This window comes from Petromyzon marinus, chromosome 14 (genome assembly GCF_048934315.1).
Source record: "Petromyzon marinus isolate PM22_M1 ecotype Great Lakes invasive population chromosome 14, UKy_Petmar_22M1.pri1.0, whole genome shotgun sequence".
NCBI classification, from domain to species: Eukaryota; Metazoa; Chordata; class Hyperoartia; order Petromyzontiformes; family Petromyzontidae; genus Petromyzon; species Petromyzon marinus.
Window position 1 is genome coordinate 13,593,768 of NC_133680.1, and position 17,849 is coordinate 13,611,616.

Sequence of the window (17,849 nt, forward strand, 5' to 3'; positions counted from 1 at the left end):
TCCCGGTCAGGCCAGGTTGTGGAGCCGGAGGCGGTACGAACTGTCCCGCTTGCAGATACGCGTAGCGCAATACTTCGGCGTCCGACTCCGCCATCGCCGCCATCGGTAGCCTCCTAGCGGGGTCGCGATCCAGAGCGCGAACAGGCCGTAGCAGTCGCTCTTGCTCATCGGACTGTGGCGAAATCCGTTCTTCATCCGGTGGCGGCGAAGGCGAACAATCACGCCTCCGCTGAAGGGCAGGCTCATCTTGCGCTTCAGGAGCAGGCCGAGGACGACGCGCTAAGAAATCAGCTATACCCCACGCCATCGGTTGGCGACACACTCTGACAATGCAGTTGCACGGAGTCCGCCAGACCGAATGTCGTACATTTATATGCAGAATGTTTCAGATTTTCGATTTTTTACTTTTTTTTCGGGGGTGACAATTGTCTACCCTGTCACCCCCTGGCTCCGCCCCTGATCACATTGATTATATTGGTAAAAAGACAAAAATAAAAGTTGGTCTTCTGTATCGACACAAGCACTGCTTCCCCCCAATGTTCCGTTTGGAATTGATGAAAGCTACCATACTGCCTCTACTTGACTACTGTGACATCGTTTATAAATCAGCCCAAAGTACTGTTCTGAAGAAGCTTGATTCTATCTATCACTCGGCCTTAAGATTTACATTGAACTGCCCATATAGGACTCACAACTGTGATCTCGACATTGGGTCAAACTTAACTTAACCAGATCTTATTCACGATGTACTTACAAAAAAATCCGCAGACTACCTGCTGGATCTCCTCTCTGTTTCAAAGAACAAATTTGACCTCAGGTCTTCGCTCATTTACCAGCTTCACATTCCCTATTGCCGTACAAAAACTGGAGGAAGGGCCTTTGCTATTGATGCCCCCAGGGTCTGGAATGCTATTGCCAATAAACTGCAACTTGAATCGCTACCAATGAGATCTTCTCTCAAAACTGCTCTAGAGGAGTTGTACACCCCTAGCTGCCACTGCTATTCATTGGCGTAAAATAAAATAAAATATTACGCTCCGGATTACGCTGCAAAGTATTATCTGTATTTTGATTTAGCATGCTGATCTTAAAAGTGCATTGAAAAATTTGATACTCCGACTGATGCTTCTGTTTTTGTGAAGTAACTCATGCAGCCAGCTATGGCTCTAGGATTTGGTGTTACATGTTATTTATGTAGTTTATAGTAAAAATTAGGTCGCAGTCCCTGTGATCACTGTTACGTTGCAATTATGGCTTTATTTTTTCGTGATTTCGAAAATGTTTTTTGGTTTGGACATGTTTGTTTTGTTGTAGTACGGAGTTAGACTGATGGCCTTAATCTAAGTTTTCTTGTGGTTGTTGTTGTTTGACTTGCATCCCACTGGGATTTTTTGCACACAGCGTTGGTGTACGGTGCTTTTTTCAGGAATATTTTGCTGGTTTTTTTATGGATTTTCTGTTTGCACAGTCACACATAGTCACTTTAAGATGTTTTTCTTGTTCGTGTTTTTGTTTTTTTTGTTTGTTGTGGTTGCACCCGATTCAAGAGCCGAATGACTCACAGGGCTATACTAAAATAAATAAACTGAAACCATTTTCATTTCGGTATTTTCCACTTATTGTAAAGATCCTTTATTCCACTTTTAATAGCTGTACGGATTATTTTTTGCATTCATTGGGATGTGGGAGTTACTGGTATACCAGCATTGACTGCACATTGTTGCCTGGTTGCGCTGAGGAGGAGTTTATGCTGCTGGGCCTTCTCACTGAACTGTTTCGGTCTTTGTGGTTAGGGTGCGCTCCCCCTCAATGCCATTCAAGAGACAGTTCCAGGAGTCTGAGCCAGCAGCGATGAACGAGGGCGGCGATAAATGTCTCAAGTCAGGACAGCGGGCGACTAAGGACGGGAATCTTAGGAGTAGGTGGTGGCATCCTCTCCATAACTGATGCTGCTGCCCTTTCCATTCTTAGCGGTGGAGCTTGCAGGTTTAAGGAGGTTGCTACTCTCTGTATTCAATCTCAGGGCAGCTGTTCCACCTTTTAAAATGGTCTTGATCATTTGTATATAGTTTTTTACTATTATTTTTAAAGGACAGGGTGGAGTAAATTTTGTGAGGATTACAAAGAAAATTAATATCTTATCTCAAGGAATGGTGAACTCTAACATTAAACGTGGAACAACAGCTGACAGGTATTACAAGAAGCATGGGAATTACGAGGAGAGACAGAGAGGACAACCTGGTTTAGAGAACAGACTTAAAGTAGATGTCATTATGATTATTAGGACAAGTTGAATAGGCTGGGGCAAGACATGTCATGAGCAGGGATGATAGCCAATCGAGGAGACTGGCGATGGAATTGCAGCCAAAATGGAGGGAACACGCCGGAGAAACCAAGCACTGGATATGGAGCAATGACATTAGCTTACGCGGAAAAAAGTGAGATGGATCGTGTGAGGGACCGTAATGGCATTTGGGAGACTTCCTTCATCGGTGAATAAAACGCGACTGATGATGATGATGATGATTGTTCGTGAAGCGCTTTAGCCACAGCGCCACTTAACGTGTAAGGGCTCCGCGCGTCGAGCACTCGGGGCGTTGATGGCCGCCCACAGCTGCGGTGGCTTTCTGTTGAAGGCTCGTGAGGGAAAAATGCATCCTCGTCTCTCCTGCTGCAGACTGCTTATTCCATTTCCTGGAAGCCTGTCCCTTTTTGTGAATATATTTTCGTTTTGTAATCTTGCTGAAGAAGCATTGTCTTAATGTAAAATTATAGCACCATGTGTTCTGCACTCTTTGAAAAATACAACGGCATACCGTTACTTCTTTCACTCTTGAATATATAAAAGTTGCAGCGAGTGATGGGGGCCCAACTCGCAATCTACTCAAGGCCAAACTAGGGTTGCCGCAATATGATGATGGTTTTAGGATATATCGGACGATATGAAACATGATAATAATACCATCCATTTAGCACAATATTGTCAAATCGTGATTTGGGTTGCTTATTTAAGTTTTTTATATACTTTATTTAATTTTGGGATTAACTATTTATAAAAGAACTAAAAGTAAAGTTGACGCTATTAATGAAAGTTAAAATTTTAGAATGGTTCAATCTAGATTTGTTTTGTAGAATCGTTCATGGAATAATTGACGGCACGCCTACTATATGACGTCATCATTTTCCGACAGTTCGTGCCGAAATAAGCGTTTTAAATTATGAAGTTATAACGATAAGAAGACATAAGATGGGCTTGCTCTGAGTGATTTGCATTTCAATGACTATTAAGACATCTCTTTTCCTCTTCGAGGTATGTCAAAGCATAACATAATATAGATTTAAATGCAATTACAAAGTTATGGGAAACTGATATTGAGATAATCGGCACATTGGGAAATGTGACATTGAACTGTATCGTTAAAGATTACATTGCGGCAAAACTCAGTCTGGAGTCGATGCGGTCCAACATCCCTCTGGGGACGACAGAACTCTTCCTCTTTGCATGAAGCGAGTAAACTAATCCCTGCCTAAGGAATGTGGCATTTCCAGCACGGGTTGAGGAGTGCCTTGGGGAACGAACACACAACAGCGCTCGTTTGAGCGTTGTAACAAGATGCGGCCCCCCCTTTTGCTTTGTGCGTCCAGAGACGCATCGCGGCATTGTTTGGCTCTCTGTGACGCCGTCCCCGTTGCTAACACTGCCGTCTCTGCAGATGAGCAAGAGGCATCGGGAGCCATCAGCTACTCGGTGGAGCTGAGGCGACATGGTGGTCCCCTGGGCATCACCATCTCGGGCACAGACGAACCCACGGACCCCATCCTCATCGCCAGCCTCACGCCCGACGGCCTCGCAGAGCGGTACCTGTAGTGCCCCGCGCCGCGGCCACAACGTCCGACCATAATACTGCAGTTAGTTCCTTTAAAGATGTGGCTGATGTTCTCACGTGGTTAGATTGAAAACTAATTTCTTTGCAGCTTCTTTTTGTGATTAGTTTGTTGTCCTTCCCTCATGCCTCCGATTCGCACAGTTGGCTACGTCAGAAGTTCGACATACATACTACACATCAGCCGCCGCTAGTTACGATTGTCAGTTTGAACTTGATTTATGGTTCATATTCTTGGTTCTTTCGGTAAAGTCACGTTGAAGGGAAACAATAAAATAATAAAATATATTAAAAACTTTACCGAAAGAACCAAGAATATGAATCACTGCAGTCACGAAAGCTTTAAATCTAAATTTTATTTATGGTGTTTTTCTAGTTTTAAAGCTGCCGGCGTCGCGCTTTGACACACGTATCTCTGAAGGAGCAGTGCAATCTTGCGTCTTTTAGAATGGCCTATGGAACCGGATAACCACAGAGCTATCTCTGAGATCCCTTCTTCAAGTGACCTCTGTTCCACAGTAGAGTGAGCACAACTTTTACACCTGCTCACAGTATCAGTAATGTTAGTCACATGACAGTCAAACCATTGTTTAAATTCTCAGGCTCGAATTTATCCAAAATTTAGTGCAGAACCAAATTACAAAAATTCATGTTTATTTCGTGCGGTCATTGGTGAGCAGGCTGTTAGGATCAGTTCGATACATGTTAGAGCCTAATTTAATCACAGGCGGTTGCCTGGATTCAAACCCAGGACCTTGGCAGTGCCAGCTCGGCGCTCTTATCTCTGACCTTTGACCTCTTGACCCCTGAACCAACCAGCCATCTCCCACTTGTGCCCTCAGAGTGTCGCCACTGAAGTGAAGGAACGGCCTTGAAATTCAAGTCAGGAAGTGCTTCCCATTACGCCAGGGACCAAATGTGGAAGGTGTCATCCAGAATTACTCACGGATTCACTTCAACTGGCCTCTCATCCAGCGGCACTATAGAATATAATAGTGCTGCTGCTGATTAATCGTCTGTGTAGAATTGCTCCCGATATATGTCACCCTTTATATTTAAATTGTAGACATTATAACCATCTTGGTAGAATTGAAGAGACAATCTTTGGAAAATAAGAGAAGCTCGTTTGAGCCTGAGCGACTTAAACCTGGTGTCTTAGCAGTGCTTACTCACTTCTGAATTATGAACCATGTCACCCTTTAGCTGCTTTTGTGTTAAAAAACTGTTAGGTGCCATGGTAGCGAAATATGAACTACCTTGCTGGAGGTCGTGGGTTTGATCCTGATGCCTGTATATTTGGAGTTTGCGTTATCACGGTTGGCGACGTACTGTATGAAAGATTAAATCTGAGCGATCCACCAACCCCAAACCTCTAGAATACCGGCATGCACCACCGTGCCCAACTTATAATTGTTTTTTTGGATTGTTGTTGCGACTTGCTGACTCGCTCCTACTGAACATCTATTTAAAAAAAAGAGCTGAATAGCTCATCGGATTCCTTCTCCAGTCTAAGCAAAGATTCTGATGTCGTTAGTAGTGGGTGTGTGTGCATGTCCATCGGCAGCACGAGTGCTGCAGTGGAGTTATTTCTTTTTTGGTTTTGGAGAGATACTTATTTGCCAACTGCCCTTCCCTCCCCCTTATAACCGCCCCCCCCCCCCACCGTTGTGTGACACGATGTGCTCTGAGCACGGCAGAACCGGAGCGATTCACGTCGGCGATCAGATCCTGGCCATTGACGGGATGTCTCTGAAGGGCAAGCCGCTGAGCGAGGCCATCGCGCTGCTGCAGCGAGCCGGCGAGATTGTGGCGCTCAAAATCAAGAAGCGCACCGCAGGTCGGCCCCCGCGACGCGTCCGTCTTTAATCCGAAGCCGTCGCTGTGCGGGGACGTATCAAAGAGGCGCGTGCGCGGATCTGGCCGTTCTGGATGAGAGGGCCAGGTTGAAGTTTCTGAAAGAAACGATGCTCAAAGCCGTCAATGCATGGCTTATTTGTATTTTTTTTATTTATTATTTTATCAGCGATCTCAAATTTTATTATGATGCAGCACACAGTGGGCTATGTTTACAAAATCATGTCATGTGGTCTCAAGCATGCGTTTTATCAGCAGATGATGCATTTTGCAAAAATAAACCCTCGTGAATTGGTTTAAGAGACATTTTGTCCCTTCATTGGATTTTTACTTCGTATGAATACACTTGATATAAATTGATTTATTTATTTATTGCCATGTGGTTGGGTGGATATCTAATAATTGAACACATGCAATCTGCAGATTTATTGGCAAATGTGCCACAGAGCCGTAAGTCACATTTAGTTAAGTTTCTTATCTCGTTTGAGAGGCGACGCGTGGGCCGAGGCTGAGTGACAACCCCCGAGTGCAGAGCCGATTGGTTTGTGACCCCACACCCCCCCCACTCCCCACCCTTTCTCAAGACGAACCTTCGGGAGATCGCTGCTGTGCAAGTTGTGCGCGCCATCTCAAACCGTCTCTCTATCCCCTCCTCGCTCTCACGGTAATCAGTCGCTTATCTCGGAGGGCTTCACCGAGTCTCAAGAGTCCTGCTTGACAAGCCCGGGCCCAGTTCCTCATTGAGGGATTTGCTTGCGGAAGAAAAAAAGGATTATCCTGAGTAAAAATATCCACATTTCACGGGAACCCAGATTAATCCCTGGGGAGCTATGTGGGCTGATAGACTTCTGATTGCATGTCAGTGAAATTACGTACAAGTGAACCTTCGTTCATATTCGAGCTGGTCCAAGCATGACCGTGTCATGCCGTGTAGCAGTTGACCTACATGCAGAAGGTCAGGAGTAGAAACTCCGGTTGGAGGTTGTCTGGCTATAATCCCTCTGGAGGTTAATAAAACATAATTACTACCATGTGGTCAGTTTATGGCTGTTATCCTACGCAGAGACTGATCTTCTGCCATAATCATGTGGAACTTGCGCGGCTATGTTGAGGCACCAAGGGAGATACGCTCGATCCAAAAGCTCGTTCGAAAATGTTTTTTTTATTTAATAGAAAAATAAACATAGCTGAGTACCGTATCTGTGATACTGTGTGCATACTATGTATATGTTCAAGTGAGATAATATCTCGGAGCAGAGAACGACAACAGCATGCCGGCAGAAGCTTATAGTTGGAGGCAGTATTTAACACGTTGGTGCCTTATTCAGTGTCTTTGTAATTGTAACCTTTTGCTCATACACACTGAGTGTGTCGTTATTCCTCTGGGCACGACGTGCCTGGGTACGTGCTGTGCCTTTGCCTGCTTGCAGATGGCGATGTGTACCCTGCCGCCATTCTGTCAAAAACACTCATCCTCATTCTGTATGTCTTCCCACCAACCCCACACACTACAACGCAGCCCCTTTCGTACTAAGCGCCTCTCTCCTTGATATATTACCTCCCCCCCCCACGCCCCCTCCCCCAAATATACACGAATTTTTATTCAAGTTTCAGTTCGGCGTACAGAGGAGAAAAATAAATCTTCATATGCGGGCGGAAATTGAATCTCGAAACGTCACAGCATTCCTTGGCCAGATATCACATATATTTGATGACATATCGCAAATGCTGCACGGCCCCGCCTGGCTTCTGAATGAAAGTGTGAGCCGGGGGCTACGTGGCACGTCTTGATAACACATTCCATTAACTTCTGCTCAAAGTGTTATTTTTTTTTATTAATGGACACTACCTGTGCTCAAAATTACTTCTCTGAAATACACGTCACGATGGTGTTATGCTCCTGGAGGGTTTTGCGGTGATTGAGAAAGGACTGGGAGGTTGGCGGTCGTTGGGAGGAGTGTGGTAGGATGCAGCTTCACGGTGTTAACTACCTCGCCCGGTATACAGGAGGTCGTGGGTTCAATCCCAACCCTTTACGTCTGTATATTTGGAGTTTCTGTGTCTCTCTCCCCGTGGTCGTGTGGATTATGCTCCTGGGCCCTCCGGTTTTCCCCTCCACATTTAGAATCAACATGCGTTCAGAGTATTTGGCTGCTAGAAATTTCCATATGATGATAAGCCACTTGTGGCCAGGTTGCTTCTGAGAAAAAGGGTTATAAAGCTCAGTGGGCGTTACCTGGTCAAATAAAATAATAAATATATTCCTGACAGCCACAGAGCGCCAACTCAGCATTCAAGTCAGCAATGTGATCTTTAGTGCTGTGCCATGATCCAAGTCTAGGTTTTTATCATACCGTGGTTGGTTGCAGGTCTCGTGACTCACATTAGGCCAGTAGTCCGTTTAAAATAACAGCCGGAAGTCATTATTAATTTGATCTCCCCAGGTGGTGCTGTCGTTTGAGTACTTGGCTTACAATTGGAAGGTCACAAGTTCAAATTCTCGTCAAGGGTCAGCTTAGCCCATTATTTCTCTGGGGTCAATAATCGTGTTTCACATTGTGCAACATTATCGAGTGATTGTACTGCGATGAGCCAGGCCCCTGCCATAGGAATGGAGAATTTCCACAAAGCGAGAGGGAATGCTGCCACGGTATAATGGATAGCACAGGTCACCGGATTGATTAAATCTCCCGGTGTGGCAGTTGAAAAATTTGGAAAATGTATTAAATCCCCCCACCTCTATCCACCAATCAATATTAATGGGTACACCATTTCGTCAATCATCAATTTGCATGTAGTGGGATACATTTTCACATCATATGAGACATAGGGGTGCCGCAGTGGTGGGATGTTAACTACCTCGCCTGGTATACAGGAGGTCGTCTGTTCGATGCTGACCCTGACGCCTGTATATTTGAAGTTTGCATGTCCTCCCTGTGGTCGTGTTGATTTTTCTCTGGGTCCTCCGGTTTTTCCCTCCACATTTAGAACTAACATGCATTTAGAGTATTTGGCTGCTATAAATTTCCACGTCAAAAGCCACTTCGTTAAGCTATCATTTGTGGCCAGGTTGCTTCTGAAAAAAAGGGCTATAAAGCTCAGTGAGCCTTACCTGATAAAAATACAATTTGTTTCATTTATCTGGTTGACATGGAAGAGTAGAGGGGCTCTATATAGCTTTCCCTGGAGAAGGCCGCTCAGCCAGCAGTGGCATCAGCAATACATTGCAGGGCCTGCGCCTTTACCACCTAGGGAAATGAGATGCCGCCCTAGCCCGGCATGGCTGCCCATGTGGATGTGCCAGGCCTGTGTGTGTCTTGCTCAACCACAAGAAACCCAGCGGCGGGTGGCAGCGGTGCGGGCGCGCGTGTGTGTGTGTGTGCTTGCTGGGCACCGTGCATGGTGACAGATGGTGGCAAGGAGGCCCCGGGCACGCTGGGGGACGTGAGCGACTCGGACGAGGACGACGGCGGATTGGGGAGCGCGCGCCCTTCCCGCCTCTACCCCGGTGCCCTCACGCCGGGCTTGGACAGTGCCCTGGGCTCCTGGGATGGCTCGGCCACCAACTCCAGCCGCCACAGCCACAGTGAGGGCCTTTGCGCGTCCGTGCGGCAGGGCCCCCTGCAGCCCCCCTGCCTGGTGAACGATTCCCGGTGGTTATTAGAATCAGAATACAGACCCGCTGTGTTAGATACGAGTCTTCTCACCAGTGCCCAACTGGCAGTACAAATGATTCCCACCATATAGTCGATGAAGAGGTAAAGTGTGGGTACTCCCACTTCTTCCGAGACATCTGGCCAGCGTCTGAAAGAGTAGACCAAATACCCTCTAGATGTGCGCTCTCTCTGGTGGTCCCTCCAGCGGTGGCTCTTCCACCGGCAATGGAGTGAGAGAGAAATTTCAGGGCTACAACCTGCGCCTTTACACTTAGCCAGGGCGCACAAATCTGTTCGCAAGCCAGTTCGTTGCAAATGAGAGGACACACCGCTGGCCAGTTGCGTGAACCCCTGAAGTGAAATATCCTAATTTAAATTGACACTGATTTACCGTAGCAGCGGAGGGAATTGTTTTACTTTAATTTGCTGTGTGTAGCTGACCCAATTCTATTACGGCAGACTCCGTTTTGCTCAGGGCTTCGGCTGTACAGCTCGGAGAGTGGGACAGTCGCAGTCTCACGAACTCACGTGCAAGTGGGCACACGCGTTAGATACGCATGTACTTAAACCATCATTCTACCGCGCGTGTGCTAATTGTGCTAGCAGACTCAGCGTAACATTGTTGGGTTGTTCTTTTTTACATTGCAAATATTTTGTTACTAATCTCGTCCAGGAACATTGCCTTGGTGTTGGTAAGCCATGGGCCAAGTTTCTTAGCACTTGCTTTCCAAATATTGTAATTTTTCGTGAAAAGACATTAAGTGTCCTGGAACTGATGGACAGTTGGACAGACTGATTTTCAGCCTCAGCAATAAGTCGTCTTTCAATTCCGAATGAATAGCCGCATCTTGACACAGCAGGTGTTAGAATGTAGAATTGTGTTTTGTTTTATTATTATTCTCCTTACCTCATTTGGACCATTCTCATCAAGTGTTAAGAGTCCTCTGACTGTTGTCGTCCCAGACCCTCATGACTTGTCCCATTAATGTTTGGCTCGTGGTTACATAAACCCAAATTCAGTTACATGATCAATTAATGTACCATTCGCAAAAACGCCAATGCAATAAATCCCAACAGCTGATTGGGCTCTGCAGCAACAAACAAAATCTACTTATCTCATGCAGCCACTTTCAAACTAACATTTAAGGAGCAAACTTAGATTTTTTAAACAATAGCACTTTGTCAAAAAATGTTGTCCGCTGCGTAGGGTTTTTTTGTTCGCGATCGTGCTGCACAGCTGCCTCTCGGCTGTGCCTTTGGGTCGGAGCGAACAACACGCGGAGGCATCCCGGCCGCGCACCGTCGCGAGCTCGAAATAAGCGATGGGCGTCGCAGCCTTCCTCACGGGCGGCGACGGCCAACGGCAGGGAAGAATGCGCGATAGCAGATTACATCGTGGCTCATTCTGTCTACCGAGTGTAACAATTACCCCTGTCGTTGTACCCCGTCCTGAGTTGTCTTGGTGTGGTCTGGGACTGTTTTTGTAGTAGCCTAGCACCAATTTTTGGAAGTGGTATAGCACCAATTAAGACGAGGCTCAACAGAAAGCCGTTTCTGGCGTGGACCAATCAGTTTCAAGGACAATGCATATATTATCAGAGCGTGTTTTTTGTTTGCATTTTGACCACAAGTATTGTGGTTAATGCAGCAACATGATACCTTGTAAAAAGGTTTCAGTTTTGTTGCCAGAAAAAAAACAAAAGGGAAAAACCCTATTATTTTATTTTTGGAGTTGTTTTTTTGTCTTGTCCAAGCTTTCATTTAGTGTTGAAAAAATCTAAAGCATATGCAATTTGTGCTTATGTATGCTATTTATTTATTTGCAGTGACTTGCTCAACCTTTTATCTACTTTGCACCCCTATGTGTACAAGAGAAATCTGCGTGATCCACCAAACCCACATCCAAACCACTCGAACACAGGCATGCACCATCATGCCCGACTTATCGTGTGCAAGTTGTTGACTGCTTAACCTTTTTCACTGTTTTCCACTCCTGTCGTGGGTTTTTGTATCGTTGTGACGCGCTGAAAGGCCCCGACTGGACATCTTTGAAAAAAGAGCTTCATAGCTCATCGGATTTCTCCAGTCTGTATAAAGATTCCGATGTGCCCCCCTTTTAAAGGTCACTCTCCAGGGTTTCCCCCCTACTTTTGTGATGTAATTTAACCCCCCCTCACTTGCCCCACCCCCTCCCCCCACACGTGACAAAATGAGTAGAACCGGCCGCGTGGCTCAGCGGTCGAGTGAGTGGCTTGCAAGGAGACGACTGGATATTCACATTCCTGGTTGGGAGGTTGACTCAGCCCATCATCCCTTGGGCATGAGTAAAATAAGTACCAATTTGCGAGGAGATCAACGACGGTCGTTCCTATGGGAAAGACCCACCCACGTCCCCCACCATAGGAATACAGGGTTTCCGCCTACTGGCTCCGCAGGAGATGAGCACCAATTCCTCAGCGCTCATTTTTGTAGGAAATAACTTTGACTTTGTTGTGAAACCCGTTTAGCCTCTCCCCCCAACTTGTCAAGTTTGCTATTGTCGCCGTGACCCCTGAGGATTATCCCAATTGACTGCCCACCGAATGGTGCAGCATCACCGGGTAGTGAACATTTTATTGACCTTGCTGAGGATGATTGGCCAAGTCCAACCCCAACCCCCCCTAAAATATAATGCGAAATGCCTGCACTCTTTGGCCGAAGCGATCAAATTCCAAGCCAAAGTACCTTGATGTGAAACAAATTACGGGGGTTCCATAGCACATGCTCGCTTTGGTAGTAGCCGCGAGATATGCAAGTGGAGTTTTTTTCTTAATAATGTTTTTTTATTGTCTTCCAACATGTAAAATATGTCTATCAACCGAGTTTGTTCTCTGAATATACCCACAGTATTCAATCTCTTACTCATAAACGCCTTCTCACTTGGATTCCTTTTTCTTCTTTGGTTCTTTCGGTAAAGTCACGTAGAATGAGAATAAAATAATAAATTGATAAAATAAAATAACACAATAATATTCTCACGACGTTTCGGCCACAACACAAGCGGCCTTCATCAGGTGAAGGGGGCGAGACTGTCTGGTAGGACAGCGCTGGAGTGAGAGAGCCACGTTCAGATCACGGCTTTTAAGCTTAGAGTCGCGGCATCTCTTCAGAAAGGTGAGAGACTCGATTAGTTGAGCCTTCTTATCCCGAAGTCTGTTGAATGATCTTAAGGATGTGTGGAATCCCTCCCCGTAGATTCCTTTGTTGTACTATTGTTTGATCTTGCTCTGCGGTCTACTTTAAATACTCTGAAGCCTCATTTAATTAACTTTCACACAGTCTGATAATCCATTTCATTGCATGTGGGATAATCTTAAATTACATGGGAAGGGTGTTGGTATATCTATATTTTAAAAAATCGCATTTTTCAGTTTATTCCAATTGCTCTATCGGCTTCACGTCATGAGATAAATAATACATCTGGGAATCTCACGGAACAGCGTGGCCTATGTGTCCAGATTGTACCCTGTGGAAGATGTACTTCACAGGCTTTACCCGAAAAATCCTTCAAGTGGCGTTGTTATATCTTACACATTACAGGAGATATACTTTGACACGAGAACTTCTATTTGGTTGACTCATTTATTTTTTTATTTCTCCACCCCACAATTTCGTGCTATCCATGTCACGCCACAAAGCAAAGTATTATTTTGGATCTCTAGCGGAGCAGTGAAATTACGGATCTCTAGTGGAGCAGTGTGATGAAAGATCTCTAGCGGAGCAGTGTGATTACAGATCTCTAGCGGAGCAGTGTGATTACAAATCTCTAGTGGAGCAGTGTGATTACGAATCTCTAGTGGAGCAGCGTGATTACAGATCTCTAGTGGAGCAGTGTGGTTACGGATCTCTAGTGGAGCAGTGTGATGACAGATCTCTAGCGGAGCAGTGTGATTACAGATCTCTAGCGGAGCAGTGTGATTACAGATCTCTAATGGAGCAGTGTGATTACAGATCTCTAGCGGAGCAGTGTGATTACAGATCTCTAGTGGAGCAGTGTGATTACAGATCTCTAGTGGAGCAGTCTGATTACAGATCTCAAGCGGAGCAGTGTGATTACGGATCTCTAGCGGAGCAGCGTGATTACATATCTCTAGCGGAGCAGTGTGATTACAGATCTCTAGCGGAGCAGCGTGATTACGGATCTCTAGCGGGGCAGCGTGATTGCAGATCTCTAGCGGAGTAGTGTGATTACGGATCTCTAGTGGAGCAGTGTGATTACAGATCTCTAGTGGAGCAGTGTGATTACAGATCTTTAGTGGAGCAGTGTGATTACAGATCTCTAGTGGAGCAGTGTGATTACAGATCTCTAGCGGAGCAGTGTGATTACAGATCTCTAGCGGAGCAGTGTGATTACAGATCTCTAGCGGAGCAGTGTGATTACAGATCTCTAGCGGAGCAGTGTGATTACAGATCTCTAGTGGAGCAGTGTGATTACAGATCTTTAGTGGAGCAGTGTGATTACAGATCTCTAGTGGAGCAGTGTGATTACAGATCTCTAGCGGAGCAGTGTGATTACAGATCTCTAGCGGAGCAGTGTGATTACAGATCTCTAGCGGAGCAGTGTGATTACAGATATCTAGTGGAGCAGTGTGATTACAGATCTCTAGTGGAGCAGTGTGATTACAGATCTCTAGCAGAGCAGTGTGCTTACAGATCTCTAGTGGAGCAGTGTGATTACAGATCTTTAGCGGAGCAGTGTGATTACAGATCTCTAGCGGAGCAGTGTGATTACAGATCTCTAGCGGAGCAGTGTGATTACAGATCTCTAGCGGAGCAATCTGATTACAGATCTCTAGCGGAGCAGTGTGATTACAGATCTCTAGTGGAGCAGTGTGATTACAGATCTCTAGTGGAGCAGTCTGATTACAGATCTCTAGCGGAGCAGTGTGATTACGGATCTCTAGCGGAGCAGCGTGATTACATATCTCTAGCGGAGCAGTGTGATTACAGATCTCTAGCGGAGCAGCGTGATTACGGATCTCTAGCGGGGCAGCGTGATTGCAGATCTCTAGCGGAGTAGTGTGATTACGGATCTCTAGTGGAGCAGTGTGATTTCAGATCTCTAGTGGAGCAGTGTGATTACAGATCTTTAGTGGAGCAGTGTGATTACAGATCTCTAGTGGAGCAGTGTGATTACAGATCTCTAGCGGAGCAGTGTGATTACAGATCTCTAGTGGAGCAGTGTGATGACAGATCTCTAGCGGAGCAGTGTGATTACAGATCTCTAGCGGAGCAGTGTGATTACAAATCTCTAGTGGAGCAGTGTGATTACGGATCTCTAGTGGAGCAGCGTGATTACAGATCTCTAGTGGAGCAGTGTGGTTACGGATCTCTAGTGGAGCAGTGTGATTACAGATCTCTAGCGGAGCAGTGTGATGACATCTCTAGTGGAGCAGTGTGATTACAGATCTCTAGCGGAGCAGTGTGATTACAGATCTCTAGTGGAGCAGTGTGATTACAGATCTCTAGTGGAGCAGTGTGATTACACATCTCTAGCGGAGCAGCGTGATTACAGATCTCTAGCGGAGCAGTGTGATTACAGATCTCTAGCGGAGCAGTGTGATTACAGATCTCTAGCGGAGCAGTGTGATTACAGATCTCTAGCGGAGCAGTGTGATTACAGATCTCTAGTGGAGCAGTGTGATTACAGATCTCTAGCGGAGCAGTTTGCTTACAGATCTCTAGTGGAGCAGTGTGATTACAGATCTTTAGCGGAGCAGTGTGATTACAGATCTCTAGCGGAGAAGTGTGATTACAGATCTCTAGCGGAGCAGTGTGATTACAGATCTCTAGCGGAGCAGTCTGATTACAGATCTCTAGCGGAGCAGTGTGATTACAGATCTCTAGCGGAGCAGTGTGATTACAGATCTCTAGCGGAGCAGTCTGATTACAGATCTCTAGCGGAGCAGTGTGATTACAGATCTCTAGCGGAGCAGTGTGATTACATATCTCTAGCGGAGCAGTGTGATTACAGATCTCTAGCGGAGCGGCGTGATTACGGATCTCTAGCGGGGCAGCGTGATTGCAGATCTCTAGCGAGCAGTGTGATTACGGATCTCTAGTGGAGCAGTGTGATTACAGATCTCTAGTGGAGCAGTGTGATTACGGATCTCTAGCGGAGGAGCGTGATTACAGATCACTAGCGGAGCAGTGTGATTACAGATCTCTAGTGGAGCAGCCTGATTACAGATCTCTAGCGGAGCAGTGTGATTACGGATCTCTTGCGCGGCAGCGTGATTGCAGATCTCTAGCAGAGCAGTGTGATTACGGATCTCTAGTGGTGCAGTGTGATTACAGATTTCTAGTGGAGCAGTGTGATTATGGATCTCTAGCGGAGCAGCGTGATTACAGATGTCTAGCGGAGCAGTGTAATTACAGATCTCTAGTGGAGCAATCTGATTACAGATCTCTAGCGGAGCAGTGTGATTACATATCTCTAGCGGAGCAGTGTGATTACAAATCTCTAGCAGAGCAGTGTGATTACAGATCTCTAGCGGAGCAGTGTGATTACAGATCTCTAGTGGAGCAGTGTGATTACGGATCTCTAGCGGAGCAGCGTGATTACAGATCTCTAGTGGAGCAGTGTGATTACAGATCTCTAGTGGAGCAGTGTGATTACAGATCTCTAGTGGAGCAATGTGATTACGGATCTCTAGCGGAGCAGTGTGATTACAGATCTCTAGCGGATCAGTGTGATTACAGATCTCTAGTGGAGCAGTGTGATTACAGATCTCTAGTGGAGCAGTGTGATTACGGATCTCTAGCGGGGCAGCGTGATTGCTGATCTCTAGCGGAGCAGTGTGATTACGGATCTTTAGTGGAGCAGTGTGATTACAGATCTCTAGTGGAGCAGTGTGATTACAGATCTCTAGCGGAGCAGCGTGATTACAGATCTCTAGCGGAGCAGCGTGATTACAGATCTCTAGTGGAGCAGTGCGATTACAGATCTCTAGTGGAGCAGTTTGATTACAGATCTCTAGCGGAGCAGTGTTATTTCAAATCTCTAGCGGAGCAGTGTGATTACAGATCTCTATCGGAGCAGTGTGATTACAGATATCTAGTGGAGCAGTGTGATTACGGATCTCTAGCGGAGCAGCGTGATTACAGCTCTCTAGCGGAGCAGTGTGATTACGGATCTCTAGTGGAGCAGTGTGATTAGAGATCTCTAGTGGAGCAGTGTGATTACGGATCTCTAGCGGAGCAGTATGATTACGGATCTCTAGTGGAGCAGTCTGATTACAGATCTCTAGCGGAGCAGTGTGATTACAGATCTCTAGCGGAGCAGTGTGATTACAGATCTCTAGCGGAGCAGTCTGATTACAGATCTCTAGCGGAGCAGTGTGATTACAGATCTCTAGCGGAGCAGTGTGATTACGGATCTCTAGCGGGGCAGCGTGATTGCAGATCTCTAGTGGAGCAGTGTGATTACGGATCTCTAGCGGAGCAGCGTGATTACAGATCTCTAGCGGAGCAGTGTGATTACAGATCTCTAGTGCAGCAGTCTGATTACATATCTCTAGCGGAGCAGTGTGATTACAAATCTCTAGCGGAGCAGTGTGATTACAAATCTCTAGCGGAGCAGTGTGATTACAGATCTCTAGCGGAGAAGTGTGATTACAGATCTCTAGCGGAGCAGTGTGATTACAGATCTCTAGCGGAGCAGTGTGATTACAGATCTCTAGCGGAGCAGTGTGATTACGGATCTCTAGCGGGGCAGCGTGATTGCAGATCTCTAGTGGAGCAGTGTGATTATGGATCTCTAGCGGAGCAGCGTGATTACAGATCTCTAGCGGAGCAGTGTGATTACAGATCTCTAGTGCAGCAGTCTGATTACATATCTCTAGCGGAGCAGTGTGATTACAAATCTCTAGCGGAGCAGTGTGATTACAAATCTCTAGCGGAGCAGTGTGATTACAGATCTCTAGCGGAGCAGTGTGATTACAGATCTCTAGTGGAGCAGTGTGATTACGGATCTCTAGCGGAGCAGCATGATTTCAGATCTCTAGCGGAGCAGTGTGATTACAGATCTCTAGTGGAGCAGCGTGATTACAGATCTCTAGTGGAGCAGTGTGATTACGGTTCTCTAGCAGAGCAGCGTGATTACAGATCTCTAGCGGAGCAGTGTGATTACGGATCTCTAGTGGAGCAGTGTGATTAGAGATCTTTAGTGGAGCAGTGTGATTACGGATCTCTAGCGGAGCAGCGTGATTACGAATCTCTAGTGGAGCAGTCTGATTACAGATCTCTAGCGGTGCAGTGTGATTACAGATCTCTAGCGGAGCAGCGTGATTACGGATCTCTAGCGGAGCAGTCTGATTACAGATCTCTAGCGGTGCAGTCTGATTACAGATCTCTAGCGGTGCAGTGTGATTATGTAACTGACCGTTTCGCCTCCCCCACACTGGGTACCACCACA

The 17,849-nt window shown here is 46.2% G+C and overlaps 1 protein-coding gene across 3 annotated transcripts in view; it reads left to right on the forward strand.

Annotated features, from left to right (window-relative positions):
* The window catches only part of LOC116942303 (glutamate receptor-interacting protein 1-like), a 374,480-nt gene that overhangs the window by 329,764 nt on the left and 26,867 nt on the right, over window positions 1–17,849 (forward strand). For all 3 annotated transcript variants that reach the window (XM_032954032.2, XM_032954031.2, XM_032954033.2), the window contains 3 exons: window positions 3,714–3,858; window positions 5,582–5,721; window positions 9,148–9,324. In XM_032954032.2, the coding sequence (XP_032809923.2) occupies window positions 3,714–3,858; window positions 5,582–5,721; window positions 9,148–9,324 (462 nt within the window). The remainder of the gene's footprint in view (window positions 1–3,713; window positions 3,859–5,581; window positions 5,722–9,147; window positions 9,325–17,849) is intronic.